Below are 17,548 nucleotides of genomic sequence, written 5' to 3'. Positions count from 1 at the left end.
GGACGCTGCGTGTGTGTAGTAACACGGGCAAGTAACAGTCAGTGACCTCCCAGAGTCCGCCGACGCTCGGCCATCGCCTCGGGGCGACCATCATCGAGGCAGGCAATTGCTATGTCTGTTATTCTGTAAACGTTATTAGCTAAGTGTTTATTAAACTAAAATAAAACTTATAATATGAATCTCTTTGTGTGTTATTTCACAAACATTATTGGTGTGTACTATTCAGGTTTTGTTTGGATGGAACTACAGTGCTTCCCATGCTTATTGGTATGCATAGTAGTACATAAAAATATAGATTCTTATTTAAACTGAACCAGTGACCTTTTAATTTTACATTTTGTTATTAAAGCATTGGAACTACAGAGCTTCCTATGCTTATTGGGATGTGGTTTAATACTTCAGGGGTGCAGAATATGTCCGATCGCGCGAACAATGTTCGGGGGAAATCAGGGCACCTTGGGGGAAATATTTGTTGAGAAAAAACACTGGAACATGTTTACATTACATGCAAAATTATTGCTGAACACTCAGGTCGTGTTATCACACACTACCCGTCAGTACAGTCCTAGTTTTACCATATAATAAATATATCTAATCATTACACTTTCATGACTACATAAACTTTAGGTCCCTCGATTCCAACCCGGTCTTATAAACAAACGTACATAACCTACCGTTTATTTTATCGCTTGATAGAACAGCGTATTGCGTGTGTTTAGTTTGCTTCTTATTAGTTTGTCTGGTAATCTTTGTTACCACTGACTTGTTTAATAATTAATATATCCGAGGTTGTATTTTTATTTATTTTTATTACGTGTACATCGCTCGGTTTTGTCTGGTTGATTGTCACACACGTAGATAAAAAAAAGTTACTACGCACAATCGTTGCCTGTGTGAAATGCAACGGTAGAATACATTTCACCCGGGATTTATTCTGAGATTAAAATTTTGTAAAATCTTAAATACTTTTCTCTGTGACCGATATATAAACAGTTTTAGCTACCTAGTAATGAATGGTCAAAAAAAACTAGCAGTACTAGTACTTGCGTCTTTAGTACATGTGCGAGAAAAGAGAGCGGTGACGCTACGATGCAAGCAAGAGATTTCGATTCGATATTCTCGACATTCGCTTTAGAGATCGATAATAGTTCCGTAACAAGTAACAACTGTCTAACGATTTTTCGAGATAAAGACGTATCTGGCGTATCATTACGGTAAAATCAGTTGTTTTGTTGTTTTTTCAAAGTAATTTGATAAATCTGGGGATATTTTGCAGTATATTACTCGCTCTGTGATTAGGCCTACACTGTGTGTTGTTTGCCGCGACCCGATTCTTAATGTAGGCCTATGTTGTGAATTTCTTCAAGGAAAACAATGTATACTTTCAAAAGTAAACAAGACGTAAACTGTGCATTTTGTGACTGGCGAGGGAGACGCGATAAGCTCACAAAGCACGTTTATAGTAAACATCCCAATGAAAAACCTAGAACTAAAGACCAAAGTAGTATTTCCACATTTGTAACAAACAAAACCGGCGATGCTGTAGAACTTTGTACCATTAATGTGACTGAAAATGATTTCCCCTGTAATAGTAGCTGTGAACCTTCAAACAAAGTAAGAAAATTAGAAGACTCGTCTGTCATTCAAATTGAGGAAACACTGAGTCGGGAATCACCAGTTTCGTCTCGCACACAAGATGACAATGATGCTGTTGACGAAAAAAACTCTGCCGAGATCAACAAGCAGTTAGCGACTATTTTCCAAACATTGTCTAGCCTTACTAACAAAGTTGATGTATTATTGAAACCAAATAAATCTGTGACGAAGGCCCGAGTCATTCCAACGTTAACACTCGATAATGAAGCATTTGAAAAAAAAATTAAGTTACTTAGAGTTTGCAAAACAGTTCCAGAAATTTGTCAAATTATGCCTTGTTTAGTCGGCGGTACAACAACAATTCAATGTTCTCCATGTGTAGAACATTATAAATGTATTCCTAAGGAAGTAGCTATTCTAAAAACCAGCAGATTTGGTATTTTTACTCTTCCAAGTGAAAAACAGTTGATGCAACCAACTCAGAGTACTGAGTTTTGAAATATGAAGACCCACATCATTGATCATTTAGAATCAAATGCACATAAGTGGTGTGTAAAGTTTTCTGAAACAACAGAAAAAATGAATGTGAAGGTGAACAAAGAACACGAAAAGGTGGGACTTAGGGTTGCCAGGAGTGCTTACAGTGCAATCAAAGAAGGAAAGGGTGGCAAGTTTTTTGAACGTTTATTGAGTTTAAATGTTCTAAATGATGCTGATGTTGGTGAACTTAATCATTCCACCGAATTTTTCAGGGAATACAGGAAAAATATATTCTTTACTATGAATGCAAAAATATGTGACTTTTTAAGTACAAAAAATCCAGTGACAAATCATCTTCCCCTTGTGTCAGTTACAGCGGACAAAATCACCAAACTACACCGAACATACCAGATAACATGTTTGGTTACACTTGTAGAGGGTGTTCAGACATGCATCGTGATTGATATCTCACCATGTGGTACCTCACACAAAGGTGTTGTTCTAGTTGAAAAACTGCAGTGTGCCCTTGAAAACTTTGAAATTAAGTTGAGTGAACAACAACATAATGGAATGGCATTTGATGGCCAATATTTCGATCTTGGTGTGGACAAAAAATTAGTAAGCCTTTGTAAAGATGCCCATCATGACTTCTTTCTTCCTATGTGGGACTTAGCCCATAGGCTAGAGTGTGTTTTAAATGATGTTCATAAAGTTCAGTCATTATCATGGCTCAACAATCAAGCTCAAACTGTAGGTCATTTAATGAAACACTACAATTGGGGTATTGGCTATGAAGAAATAATTGCTTTAGCAGATAAATTACAAGTGGCTGTTTTGAATCCAAAATCATTCCAGGAAACTCGTTTTGTTCAGAGTGAATTAAGAGTTTATCAAACATTCCAAAAAGACTTCAAGTTGTTTTTTATAGACTTACAAAAGAAGCGCACTGAATGCATCAAGAAAGGCAACAATACTCAAGCCAAGGATTACTCATTGGAACTGAATAATTTTTCCAGTCCTAGTTTTATATATCAACTGCTTGGGACTATTGATATATTGGAGCTTGTAACAGAATTCAGATGTACCTCTCAGAATGTAAACACTTGCATTTGGACAATCTTTGATTATTACAATTGCATGATAAACCCCCCTAATGACATGGTAATGGAACTGAAACAAGGGTGCATAACTGAAAAAAACTTTCCATCTCTTGTAAAGGAAATTGACTCTTTAAAATGCCATGTATATCAAGATTGTCTGTTGGTTAATCCAGACTGTCTTAGATCAAGCCGTTCCCAGACTTCGCATCAGGAGGACGAAGCATCAGATGAAGAAAGTTTGAAACTTTCCAGAACAAAATTAGCAACTTTTTGTGTAACACTTCTTGAAAAACTTGCACTTAGAATTACTGAACCACCAATAGTAGAAAATATGAGGAAATGTTTTAGCAGCAAATACTTGACATGCCCTCCAGATACATCAGCTGTGCCTACAATTAAGGAATCTCTAGAAACTCTTGTTGCATGGGTCAATGAAAACAGAGGATGCAAGCTAGACAGTGAGGTTCTTTTTTCTCAACTTAATAGTTTGAGAAACAACCTTTTAAACACACCATTTTTCAAAAATGTCGATTCTTTAGAAGAAAATCAGAAACCAAAATTAATCGTTCAGGACAACACAGTAATAAAAGAAGCATTTACTAACCCTGATGTGTTTGCTCACATTCCTGAAATAATTTATCTGCTTGAGAACTGTATGAAAATATGTAGTGAAGCAGTTTGTGAATCAGTAGGATCAGTTATTGGGAACCACCTCCATAATCGGAATATTCATTTTGACACTCTGTTCCATGAATTCTTTATTTCTTGGAATGGACCTCCAGTTCGCAAGGCTTCACAGCTGTTAAAAGAATCTTTGGACAGGCATTTCCATGGTGGAAAGTACCATTTTACACGATTTTCTTCAGCATCTCGTCTCAAGGTGTACAACACTTCGAAGTTGATTGACAAACTTCACAAAGAGAGAGGAAGGCTGCCATTTCTCGGAGATGATTGACTTAAGAAAACAGTGCATGTTTTAATGTATTTTTCATAATGAAATTAAGTGTAAAATATGTAACAAAACTCAAATTTTAATGACGGTACATAATTTTAAACATAATTTAATTGTCCATTACCGTACACGAAAATTTACGCAGTTTTAGGGGAAATTTTGAATCAAATTATGGTGTTCTGGGGAAATATTGGTCCCTGTACATTTTCTGCACCCCTGTAATACTTATCTATTTAGGTTTTTCTAACAGATATTTTTTATTTAACCCGGTATATTTTTTAATTATTATTTACTAGTATGAAGACTGTAATTTTTATACATAGCTCTGATTATTCATCTATCGCTATAATAATATTTTCTATCTTTATAAAGAGAGAGATTTTTTTATCTAGCACTACTCATACTTTGTATATACAAAGGTAAGTTAACACATTCGGGTCCATGCTCGAGCATAGTATTTTAATACAATGAACGGCGCTCAAGCCTCACTCGAGCGCACGTTTTCATGGACTAACATGTGCTTGCTCGAGCGATAAACGGGCTTGGATTGCCGGGCGTTCTTTCCACAGTCGTCGTAGTACTATCGGTTGCCGCTAGATGGCATCTGCTGTACTGTTTTACGTTTGAAGCTGCTTCGGGCGTGTTTCATCGTGCCAGGGGAATTACCGCGGTTTTGTTGCAGTAGAAATGGCAAAGAGATCGTGCGAGAGCGACGAATTTTTTGAACATGATGAATTTTATGCTTCTGGTTCAGAAGCTGATAACTGCAGTTCTGATTCTTTGTATGAACAATCGTCTGAATATTCTGACACATCAGGTTTGTATGCAATTATTCAAAACCTGCCGAATGAGCTTGAAACTTGTTTTACCTATGTATAAAAATTATTATTTTTGTACATATCTTACCCAGGATGTTTTTTTTATTACAGATGAAGATTTTGCAAAAATAAGGAAACAGAAGAGCAGTTTTACACAGAAAACGGGACTTTCACAAGCTCGTCCATCACAGACACCTGATACAGGTACTGATAGTGCTTCGTATTTTTTCCCCTTGTGTATTGCAGATATTTTACATTAGCTCTTGGACCCTTACATGTAAATGCGAATGTCACATTATGTTTTAGATGAAGACGATGTTCCGCTAGTCCACATTGCGCAGCTGAGCAATGCGAATAGACAAGACCACTCGGATAAACCTAGCACAAGTAACGTTTCTGGTAAGTTACCCAGCTTTCATAAATATTACATTTTTGTGCCTTTGAATTTCTTTATAAGCTGGTAATCGTTTTCTTTTCACATTTACGTAAAAGTAAAAAAATTACGCAAACAATGTAAAAAACATATGATTTTCGTTTCAGATTCCAATACAAGAACACGATTACCAGCAAATGAAAAACCTGGAGTCATTCGCTGGGTATCAATGGCCAACCAACCACAGCTGCCGGTTTTTGAGGAAGCATCTGGCATTCTTATCGACATTGATGAAACTTCCGATGAACTTACCTGTTTCTCTAATTTTTTTGGCACAGACGTCATAAAAAATATAAAGACTGAAACAAATCAATATGCAGGTACAATGATTGACAATATGAAACGGGCAAAAAAATTGAAACTAAATTCAATGTGGCAGCGTTGGACTACTGTCAAGCTTCAAGAAATATATTACTTCTTTGCAGTGATCATTCACATGTGCTTAGTCAGGAAACCCAAGATAACAGATTATTGGTCAAATGACAACATAATGCACACTCCATTTCCTGGGCGTCTCCTTAGCAGAGACAGATTCCGGTCAATATTATTCATGTTACACATAAATGACAATGCTACTTACGTACCAAGAGGACAAGAAAATCACGACCCTCTACATAAAGTCAGGCCGTTTTTCAATCATTTTGTCCGTCAATGTAAGGCCTGTCTTTATCCATCAGAAAACCTGACAATTGATGAAGGAATGTGTCCTTTTCGAGGACGTTTACACTTCCGTGTTTATATAAAAAATAAACCTCATAAGTATGGTATAAAGTTATATATTCTTTGTGACACCAATACAGGATATGTCCTAAACTGTGAGGTTTATACTGGTGGTGCTGGAAGTGTGGAAAACTCTATTGAGAGTCTTGTCCGGAGATTGTTTCATGATTATTTTCATAAGGCGCACACAATTTACATGGACAGATTTTATTCAAGTCCTACATTATTCTATAAGTTAAAAACCCTGGCTGTGGGTACGGTACAAAAAAACCGCAAAGGCTTGCCACCTGAACTGAAATGCAAAGAACTTGCAAGAGGTGAAGCAATTTTTCGCAGGTGCGGTCCTTTGTTGGCTGTAAAGTGGAAGGACACACGTGATGTGTACTGCCTCTCCACAAAGCACAAAGCCACATGCAGTGAAGTCACTGTAAGAAGCAGAGGTGGCTTAGTTGCTAAAACCAAACCCGATGTTGTACTTGACTACAATATAAACAAAACTGGTGTTGATCATGTTGATCAATTACTCAGTTACTACCCCTTTCAAAGAAAATCAATGAAATGGTGGAAAAAAAAATTTTTCCTCCTTTTTTTGATGTCAATCATAAATTCATTCATTTTGTTCAAAAAATCCAGGGCTGATGGCAACAAAACAAGTTTGGAAAACTTCATGAGAGCTCTCGGGAACCAGCTGGCTTCATATGGTGCTACCGATACAGATGTTCAATCATCATCATCCTCATCCACAGATTGATTGTCTGCTCGACATTTTCCGAAGAAAATTCCACCAACCGAAAAAAAACTCAACCCTACCAGATACTGTAAAGTATGTTCCGATGTAGGCAAAGCCAACAGTGGAAAACGGCTGAGGAAGGAAACTCGTTGGTGGTGCGAAGACTGTGGCTTTGCTCTGTGCGTGCCAGGGTGCTTCCAAAAGTTCCATACTAAATCAAAATTTTCATAAACATAACCAAATAAAAATTATTTACGTATTCATATATTGGTATTAATTAGAAATGTGGAATAAATGTTAACTTAACTGGATTTAAATAAAAATCATACCATTGAATAGTATCAAGTGTGTATGAGAAATTTTTTTATTTATGTAAAACATAGTATATTATAAAAAATAAATTATCAGTAACTAAAAGAGATAAAATCATGTTTTAAATTGTATTAAAAATTGTAAAATCTAAAGTTTTTTTATCATGTAGAGAGTATTTTAAGTACCATATATGTTATTTAAATAAAAAAAAATTAAAAACCATAAAAAACCCTAGTATTCTGTGATTTAAACCAGTCATAAGCAGCAGACTCAAATGTGTTAACAATATTCTTATAGGCATTCATACTGAACAGAATGAAAGACTTGTATAATATTACACACACACGCACGCACGCCCACGCACGCACTCGCACGCACTCGCACACACTCACACACACTCACACACACACACACACACACACACACACACACACACTATGTATATGTCACGAGAGAAAGAGAGGTGTGGATAGCACTAAATTTTTTTTTATAAATACATAGTAAATTTAGTATAAATATTTAATAAAGATTGTATGACTATTTCAAATGAGTTAGCAGTATATGAATAAATTTAATACTATAACTGAAAGTTATTTAAAATTGTGGTCTTTCTACTTACAAGAATACATAGTTTAACTTTTTTATTTATTTAATTAATGAAATAAAATTATATGTCTATAACCAGGAACTAGCACTCTTCTTTCTTATATCACTACTAGCTGCAGTACCCGGCTTTGCCCGGGCTGAACACCGGGTGATATATTGTCCACGAGTTACAGCAAAATGGATAGTGGTGGACATTAAGAAATGACACAATTACTGTTTGTGTATCTGTGACCTATGGTTATCTGTTTACCCATGGCGATCGGTTGAAAGGTTTAGAAGTTGATGCGCTACAGCGCCATCTAGCAGCGAGTTAAAAAAAAAAATGTTTAGCATAACATTCATAGCATAACATTTATAGTGGCAGATCACTTTGCAAAAATCAGTCAAATCTATGAAGACCTTCATCTAGCAAGTCATCCTGAGCGGATATACAAACATGGATGAGAAAGGTTGCCGCCTGACGATTCACCATCAACAGACAGTGCTGGCACAGAAAGGTGCCAAACGTGTACACTTAAAATCATCGGAACATGCAGAAAGTGTCACCATTGCGGGATGTGTAAACGCACTCGGTACTGCAATATCACATATGGTCATCACAAATTGTAGAAATTTTGGGGCTTTGTTCCCAGAGAGGGGCGGGGGTTCGAGGACCCTTAATGGCTCGAAAACACTTAAAATCGAAAGAGATAAATTTTTAAAAAAAATTTTTAACTTTCGAGATTTTGGGGCTTTAACCACCTGGGGGGGGGGGGGGGTTATGTTGAGGACCCCGAATGGCTCGGAAACACTCCAAATCGAAAGAGGTATAAAGGAATATAAGAATGTAGGCATTTACTGTACTCCTATCTACCATAATAACAATATTGACAAATAGAAAGCTTATTACCTACCTATGAATAATTATCTAAATGAATTAATAAATAACTGTATGTTTAAGAATTTACGTACATACATAATATTAAACTTCAAATTATACACACCAAAAAAAAACTAAGGATGTTTGTGAAACTATTTTTTATTTGTCATAATGTTTAAAACATTTGTAGGATTGGTTTATATGTAAAACTGTGGTGGCAATATTCCGCTTATCCAAAGGAGCATACAAATCAATAGAGATATCACTCCCTGTACACACCACAAATCTTTGAATTAAGTATAAAAAAAAGGTCCAAAATGAAACAAAAAGTATAAATAACAACTAATTTCTCAAAAAAATTTATACAACTGGAATGACAATGTTAACATCCGCCTGAAATTTAATAGAAGTAGTTAGGTAAGAATATATAATTATATAAGTAATTAATTGAAATTAAAACATACATAAATAAAATTATCTCACACTCAACCAAACATAATGTTTAATATGAAATAAAGGAAGATGGCAATTACACGTAACTATTCTAATAAATAAAAAAATCAACTTTCCTGAAATAGTACAATTCAAATTTTTCAACAATATATTACATAATTGATAAATATTTCTGGTCTTCGGTCTCAGTAGCCCTAAGACTCTTGACGCTCAGCAGATAAATTATAAACACTAAACCAAACTCCTTGCAAATAAGTAGGTACTGTAAAAAATATAACAATATTGACAAATAGAAAATATTAGTAGGCCCTAGCAACCTATGAATAAATTTCGAAGAAATTTATAAGTTTAAGAATTTATGTAGGGTACCTACATAATATTAAACTTGAAACTATCCACACAATAAAAACCTAAGAATGCTAGTGAAACTAATTTTTTTTATTTGTCATAATACCTAAAATACGTGTGTTTCCAAAATGAAACAAAGAATAAATAATGACCAATTTGACAAAAAAAAAATTGTACAACTCGAATGACATTGAAAACATACACGTGAAATTTAAAAGAATTATGAGTGCCCTAGGTAGGGAGAAAAAATATATATAGAAGAAATTAAATTTAAAAAATGGGTGCGTGTACTTAGGTACGCGCATGAGAAGTTATACTTCTTTGGCATCATTAAAAAATAGTTTTTATTGCATGCAAAAATATTGCGTGGAGTCCCTCCGTGTGGAAGAAGTGAAACTTCGTAATGTGGAAATGAAAATAGGAAGGGGTAGAAATTGATTTTTAGTGAAATCATATTGTATCAAATCAAACTAAAAAAAATAAAGGAAATAAATTTGTAACGATTCATAGATTGATCTTCAGAGAGAGAGAGAGACATATTGAATGTCTATAAAACTAACTTTTTTATGAGAGCAGATTTTCATGAAATAAATCGTGAAATCATTCAACGATAAAAGCTGTTTATTTAATTATGCAGACGGGTTCGCCCGAAGGAGAAAATTGACGCGGTGAGACCTCGTGGACATAGAGAAATGTCACACACTCACTATTTATGTGTCTATGAAACATGATTTTTTTCTGCAATTTAAATTGTAATATACGGTATTGAAAATTGAAACAAATATGGCAACACTACAAACTATCAAGATCTTTATTTTTTTCTTACTCTCTACTTAGTTCCTTACAATAGCAAAACGTAACGTAATGGCTTGAAAGCTGTTGCTCGGCAGACATAGAGGAATGACACTAACAGTTTGTATATCTAGGACACATATTACATAAAATTAAGATATATTTTTTTAACACGTTTAAAATTTATTTTTTTAGACAAAAGATAGCCTATGTCCATCCCCAGGATATAATCTATCTCCTCGCCAAATTTCATTACGATCCGTTCAGCCGTTCAGCCGGGAAAAGGTAACAGACAGACAGACAGAGTTACTTTCGCATTTATAATATTAGTAAGGATGAAGACTGTTCTAACCACACTTTAAAGAGTATTTATTGTGGAGAAATTTGTCAGAGCTAACAATCTACCTAATAGCATAATTATTAATCAGACCATTTTATTTAGTAACAATGTGTGCCTGTAACAAGTAATATTTATTTCCTACAAAGTATCTTATTTAATGACTATAATACTTTATGCTTACACATTTTACTATGCCAGGTTTTATTTATTATTGAATGTATAGTAGCTGAGCTAGCACTAAAGACTCGTATGTGCGTCTTATTTCTTTTTACAAAGGAATTGTAATATAGCAGGTTTAGTCTCTGGTGTTGTAACGTTCATTTTGCGCATTCACGAGACTTTATTTAAGAAAATTTAACGTTCATTGATGTTGTATTTAGAAGGGTCTTACGTGCGCTTTGGGTGTTTTTCTTTTCTTTTCCCGCTAGCGGGAGAGATTCAGTATATAATACATCCTGTTTTCAGATAGACACAGGCCTCTAATTTCATGTCGCATGTGCTTCAATATATTACACAGCCTTGTAGAGACATAACTTGTTCCTTTAGTGGGGTGCTGCGGGTGAAAGGGTTGCTGCTCTCGCAATCAGCAGGTCTTGGTTTCGAGTCTTTCCCTGCATTATTCATGGATTTGGTGATATGGTTGTTCTTTCCTGTTGTGTATATGCTAGACAGTTCTTATGTTTCAGTTGCATTATAGCACATTTTGAGTTTTTGAGGCTGTAGATATTTATGGTCATTGATATTTATTTGTATTGTTGTGATTTCTCGAGCCATGCCATTTGGTGGAGTATATACGCTGACTTGAGAGTGTGGTAGTTTTATATGTTGAAGAGAAGCTGTATTGTTTTTTATTTCCGTAGATAGGTCAATATTTTTTTAAATATAAAATGAAGGCTGGTTTAATTTTTTTTTAGGGAATAGAGGCTTTCATCCTTACATGTCAGCATTATTTATTTCCTCAATATGTTACTGAATTAGTATTTTTATTAACTTTTTTGTGATTATGTTTGGTATTTTTTTTATTGTTATTATTTTCTAGTGTCGCCTGCTCTCGATGGTTTTGCTTGTTTATTTTTAGGGTGGCATTATTTTCCATTAACATTATTTTAAAATGTATATAGTTGTTTTTTCACGGTGGTGATGGTGTTGTTTGGATTACTGCTTTGTGTTTATTGAGTTTGATTTATTCTTTTGTTTCCACATTTGTTTTGTAATGTGTGTTATTTTTTTCCTATTTACATATAGGGATGGAAGCCTATATTGAGAAGAATTTTCTCTATTTCTCTTAATTTTGTTTAGAATTTTACTCTGCATCTTGCTGTCTCAATAAGCGTGTCTTTTCTTGAGAGGATTGGTGTTCTATTATTTCAAGGTAGTTTACACTGCAGGTTATTTTTGATTTATTTATTGTTTATGTTTTTTCTGGGGTTTTAATTTCTGTGATTGGCGAGAAAGAAGTCTTTTTGTTATCTACATTCCGCTGTATTGTGTTCGTGACAGGTATGTGTGTATCTGTCGCATACACTGCTATAGCATTTTGTTAATATTATTGATTTTTTCAATCACATTGTTATGTTTTGCGTGATAAGTTTTTAATAACATGTTTTTTTTTGCATTAAAGCATAGTGTTTTATTTTATAACAGCCATATTGTATGTTGATATATAGAATGAACACACCAAGCTCATGCATTCGGCGATTATTAACTTCATGTATCACTGGGTTGTACTTTTTTTAAAAATGTGTTCCAAGCTTAGGCGAGTTCCTTGACACTACTAGAACTGTAAGTTAAATAGCACATAGCTAGGCATTGTAAACAGATTTCTCGGTTACTGCCTTATCAAAGTACATTGCTATGTTACTTTTGTCTGGAAGACACACGTAATATTTAAATGGGAGGAAAATATTTAACTTGGGAGAAATTACATTTGTATGCCAAATGCTATACAGGCACACGTATTATTTAAGTGTGGAAAAAATATTTAACTTGGGATAAATGTTTACCTCTAAATAATATTAATTGAAAGACTATACATTATGTTACACCCCATCAGTCTCTCCTGATGACTGGGGGTAACTCTTGGATCTTTTGGTTTCAGTAGGCAAAATAATGATTTTGTCCAGACATTAGTTCCTCTGTTTTTATTCTACTTTTGGTTATTTTCTATTATATAATATGAGTATATAATATAAGTTTACTAACAGAAAACATATACAACATGAATTTAAAATCACATTATTGAAAGAATGTACCAGCCCTTATTAGACAATTATAATAATAATAATTTATAATAATTAACACAATTTCAATCAAGTTCGTGACAATAAACATGTTAAAGAGTCGTAGGAAGCATCTGTATGTCTGATCTGAGAAACGTCGTGGTTGGATGCTAGTCCGAAAAGGTTTTAAAAAACTGAAGGGCTGGCGGTTTGAAGTTTGCTAGGCAAAGTAGAACAGCTGACGGGACGTCAAAGGGCCTTAGTCATCCGGCCCGTGGAGATTTATCTGGTCCTTGGAAAAGTACCCAGTACTTGTACCCTGGTCCGGTACTTGGTCCCTGTCTGTGAACAGATCCGAAACACATATGTTCAGGACTGAACTGATTCACAGACAGTTGCCAAAATTGGCAGAAAATGCCTTCAAGTCACGATGATGGTCAAGGAGTAATGGTAGTAGAAACTCACCAAACAGGTTGATGTCTTCCAGGATTTGCCTGGTTGTTGAGCACACGAAACCGCCGCGGATGTTTCATGATATAAAAATTAATTGTTTACGATGACTTATACATGACTACTTTTGCGAGCTAGATCTATACGGACTGACTAACGCCTAAACACTACCGTTGTGGGAATCATCCCTTGTCTAGTTTGATCACATCTTAAAGAAAAACGGAGAGGCGTCCCGACGATGTAGATACGGAGCAGTCAGTCCCGAATCGCGGCGCGCAGTAAGTTTGGGGCGGCCGAGACTCGTAATTAAAAGGTGATGTTAAAGGAAGAAAGGGGGGAGGCTTCTGCTTTTAGACCGAAAGGTTCCGAAGATTACCGAGGTGCTTGTCAAGAAAAGGAGACTCGATATCTCGAAGTTGGTGGTACTTGCCGATGTCAGCGTGACCTACTGAGGTGTGGCTGAACCGAGTAGAGGTCCACTCGCGCGAGGCGGCCGCTAGCAGCATTTAGCTTATGGAGCAGACTAGGCCAGCGCTCTGGTGGCCTGGGAAGGAACTACGGGGTACTGGTTACTGCGGGAGACGCCAGAGGGCAGGCGTTTAGCGGGCGTTCAAACTCCCAGGGGAAGTGATTCGCAAAACTACCCCCAGGTAGAGGTGGGTTGTGACAGCAATTTTCGGTATCTGTTCCAACCTGATACTGATACAGCATTGTACCATGTTACAAGTCTCTGATACTTCTGTATCAGACGGTCCCAGGAGGCAACAAAGCTCCGCGTACGCAGACCGTGCGACCGGAAGGAGAATCTGATACATTATTTATCACGCCTGGTAATTCTCTACCTCTGATACTCTCATGCCCGCCTGATAGAACCAGTATCAATCAGTTCAACATTCACTGCAGTTCGTCCTGGCCGTGTATCACCATGTTGCAGGCTGTCATGCTTTGTAGTTAGTATCTTTATAGTGAAATAAGGAATGGATAAGTGCACGAAAAAGACTTCATTTGTGTGGAATTTTTTCACGGAAAATAATGAGTTTGCTAATTGTAATTTGTGTAAACAAAAACTGAGTTATAAATCATCGACTAATCTGAAGAAACATTTGAAAAAACATTGATATAGTATGCTCACTAATGTACCTATCTGTTTTTTTATTTTTTATTTTTGATAAAATCGTGAATTTTTAATGTATAGAAACACTAGTTACTAATTGTTTTCGAAAAAAGAAAGTCCATATGTTGATTACATCTGTTATTAGTGTCAACTGAGAATTTATTTGCATTTTCATAGCTGTTAGGTGCACAAATATAAATATAATATCTTGTATTAATGTACTTTTTAATATTAAAATTTCATTAGTTTTATTATTGAACGAGACGGTGCACGCACTGCGCACTGAGCGTACTTTGAAGTAGGACAATAAACAAAACGACTTGTAACCAGGGCTGCCACTCTGATATTCATGAAAAACCTAGATGACCTACAAAAAAAACCAGACACATGGGTAAAAAACCCAGATGCGTCTAAAATGCTATCGTTGAAAATGTTTGCGTACTAATTCAAAAATATAAACATAACTGGTTTTAATATAAAACAATTAATTACCTTACAAGACTGAAAACGGTTAAATACAACCAATACAAGAAAATTACACTGCAGCAAAATGGCTGTATAAGTAATTCTTGGACCAGCACATATCATAAAAAAACCTACAAATATATACATGACAAAACAAACACCATCACTGCATTCTTTAAACCGGTAATTGTTTTTATAAAACTGCATCATGTACGTTAGTCTTTATTCAGAGTCTGATTCTACAAGATTGGTTTGAAGGTTAATTGTTGCATTGGTTTTGTGTTCTGCAAGCCTCTTTGAAGAATGTGTCTAATTTAATATTCGACTTAGCTTCTTGAAAACTAGTTTTGTGTTTATATGTATTTTTGTGTGTGAAACACATAGACTTGTTTGCATTTATCAAACAGATATTGCAACAGATACAGTAGCTACTACCTTTATTATTGTTTTAGGTATAAAAAAAATTAAAATTATAAAAAACCTAGAATTGTTGGAATTCATTATTTAAAAACCCAGAACCCCAAACACCATTGGAAAAACCCAGATCTGGGTGGAAAAACCCATGAGTGGCAGCCCTGCTTGTAACAATATCGCTTTGCGCCTCTCCTTCAAGGCTTCAACGCCTTCCCCTGCGCTTCCTCCCCTACATTCTTTCCCTTCTTTATCCCTTATTCATCGTTCTTGCTCCCTCCCCTTTCACAAGCTCCGCCCAAGTGACCGTCATCTGCGATCGGGTACTGCGCTCATTGGCCGTGGTGTTGTTCCAGGTGAATTCTGAACTGATACTAAAGTCTCTGATACTTTTCAAGTGTACTCGTTTGCCGTTCCTGATACAGGTGCGTATCAGTGACAAAGTATCAGGTTGATACTTTTCGACCCTCCTCTACCCCCAGGTGGCATAAGCATGTACATTTGGGACTAGTGTGGTGGCCTTGGGGAGAGGCCGACCCTGGCCGGGGTTAGTGGCCGGTCATCGCTCTGGGCCAGTGTTCCCAGGAAAACTTGGAGAGGTGGGGGGTGTGGGTGCTGCTGATGACAGTGGGAAAGATGCTCTACAGGACCCGGAGGCGTGACCATACTTTGGCAAAGATGATTCGCGAACATGTCAAGAAGTGCTCGCGTCAGGCGATGTCTTGAAAGTGGCCTGCCCTAAGAGCTTGCAAGGCTTAGCAGTACTCCGTCACGGATCGGAGGCGAATTACAGGCGGCATCTGTGCGCTGAGTCTTACTGGCAAACGACTCGGCAAAAATCGGATTAGGGCTGGGAAAAATTGGGGAGACAGGTCTGACAAAGGTTGAATGGGAGTGTACAGGAGGAGAAACAAATTTAAGTTCTTGCAGCAAAGAATAACTGGTGACATAATTTAATTAAAAAAAAAATAATTCAAATTAAAAATTGTGCCAAAAATACTAGTTGGCAGCACAACAGGCACACACATTTAACTCTGTAGCTTTGCTATCCGGCGCTGATAGCTGGCTGGCGGTCCCTACGCTGGAGGTCGTCTGGGTTATTATTAAAACAAAAGGGGGAAAGCCGTACAAGCACATCTCTACGCAGCGATGCTAGCTACAGAGAAGTTCGACTTAACACTATAACTGAAGAGATGCTAGTATTCTTGACACTATAATATTATTTAGCAAAACAATAAAAAAATAATGCTGACCTTTTAATAATACTTAAGGAATATATTAAAACACAAGCTATCACAATTTAAAAAAAATAAAAGCGAACACATTACATATAATAAGAAATCAAGAACATTATTACTATAGGTAAAAACAATAAGTGGAATACAAAAAAAATTATATATATATATATATTTTTAAATGCTATACAGAAATATTACTAGGTATAAAAAAATATTACTGTAAGCTAGCACTATAAGCATACTTGTAATAAATATACCTATATCTTTGTTATAGTGTTAGACAATGACAATCCAAGATAGATTATGTCTCTGGTACTTAAACTTTCTTTTTAAAAATTCCACCATCACCCAGTACTATAAAACAAGATGGCGGTTGTCAGTATTTAAACATGAACTATTAGTATACTGTATAAAAAGATGGCATTCTCTCTTTGAACTTAACTGTGATGTCATCATCTAGCACTATATAAAAAAGATGGTTATCTCTTTGAACTGATCTGTGACCTAGTACAATAAAAACTATGGCGGTATATGAATTTACACTAGTGCTATAAAATAACAGTCTTTGTGTGACCTACTACTGTAGCGGTCCTACGTATGCTTTTTTAAATACATAACAACTTTTTATTTTAAAAATTTTTATTATATGAACATATCTACCACAATGGTATTTTAAGTGAAGTCATTAATATAATTCTTTCTGAACTAGTACTATACATAAAATGGCATAGGGGCAATTATTATTGGCACGCACTGTGCATGGAGTCCCAGCAGACAACAACTAGATTGCGGTTGACTGTGGCGCACACTCTGTGGCGATAGTTGGTATTAATGATGGCAGGCGCTCTCTCTGGCGCGCTCTGATGGCGAGAGTTGGTATTAAAGATGGCTGCTTAAATCATAGCTAGTACTGTGAGTGTATGGCGGCATACCTGATACTGTAGCATATATTCCTTCTTTCTTTACTCAACTGACATCATGGTCTAGCGGCTAAGGTCGCTGCTTTCTAACCTCGACGTGCTTACATCCCCCGGATCATATCCCAGCCGCTGCCTCAACGTTTTTATTATCAGTAAAAGTAACTTCAGCACTACACAGCAACGCCTCCCAGC

The 17,548-nt window shown here is 36.0% G+C and overlaps 2 protein-coding genes across 4 annotated transcripts in view; both read left to right on the top strand.

The window, feature by feature from the left end:
• LOC134531217 (uncharacterized) overlaps positions 1 to 17,548 on the top strand; it is a 136,493-nt gene that overhangs the window by 92,105 nt on the left and 26,840 nt on the right. The window lies entirely within an intron of this gene.
• LOC134529987 (piggyBac transposable element-derived protein 4-like) lies at positions 4,477 to 15,860 on the top strand. Its single transcript, XM_063364513.1, has 3 exons — positions 4,477 to 5,345; positions 5,487 to 6,660; positions 15,710 to 15,860. The coding sequence occupies exons 1-3, from the start codon at positions 5,228 to 5,230 to the stop codon at positions 15,858 to 15,860; spliced, it is 1,443 nt and encodes a 480-aa protein (XP_063220583.1). The 5' UTR covers positions 4,477 to 5,227.

Source organism: Bacillus rossius, chromosome 3 (assembly GCF_032445375.1).
Source record: "Bacillus rossius redtenbacheri isolate Brsri chromosome 3, Brsri_v3, whole genome shotgun sequence".
NCBI classification, from domain to species: Eukaryota; Metazoa; Arthropoda; class Insecta; order Phasmatodea; family Bacillidae; genus Bacillus; species Bacillus rossius.
This window is presented reverse-complemented; position numbering and strand designations above follow the sequence as displayed.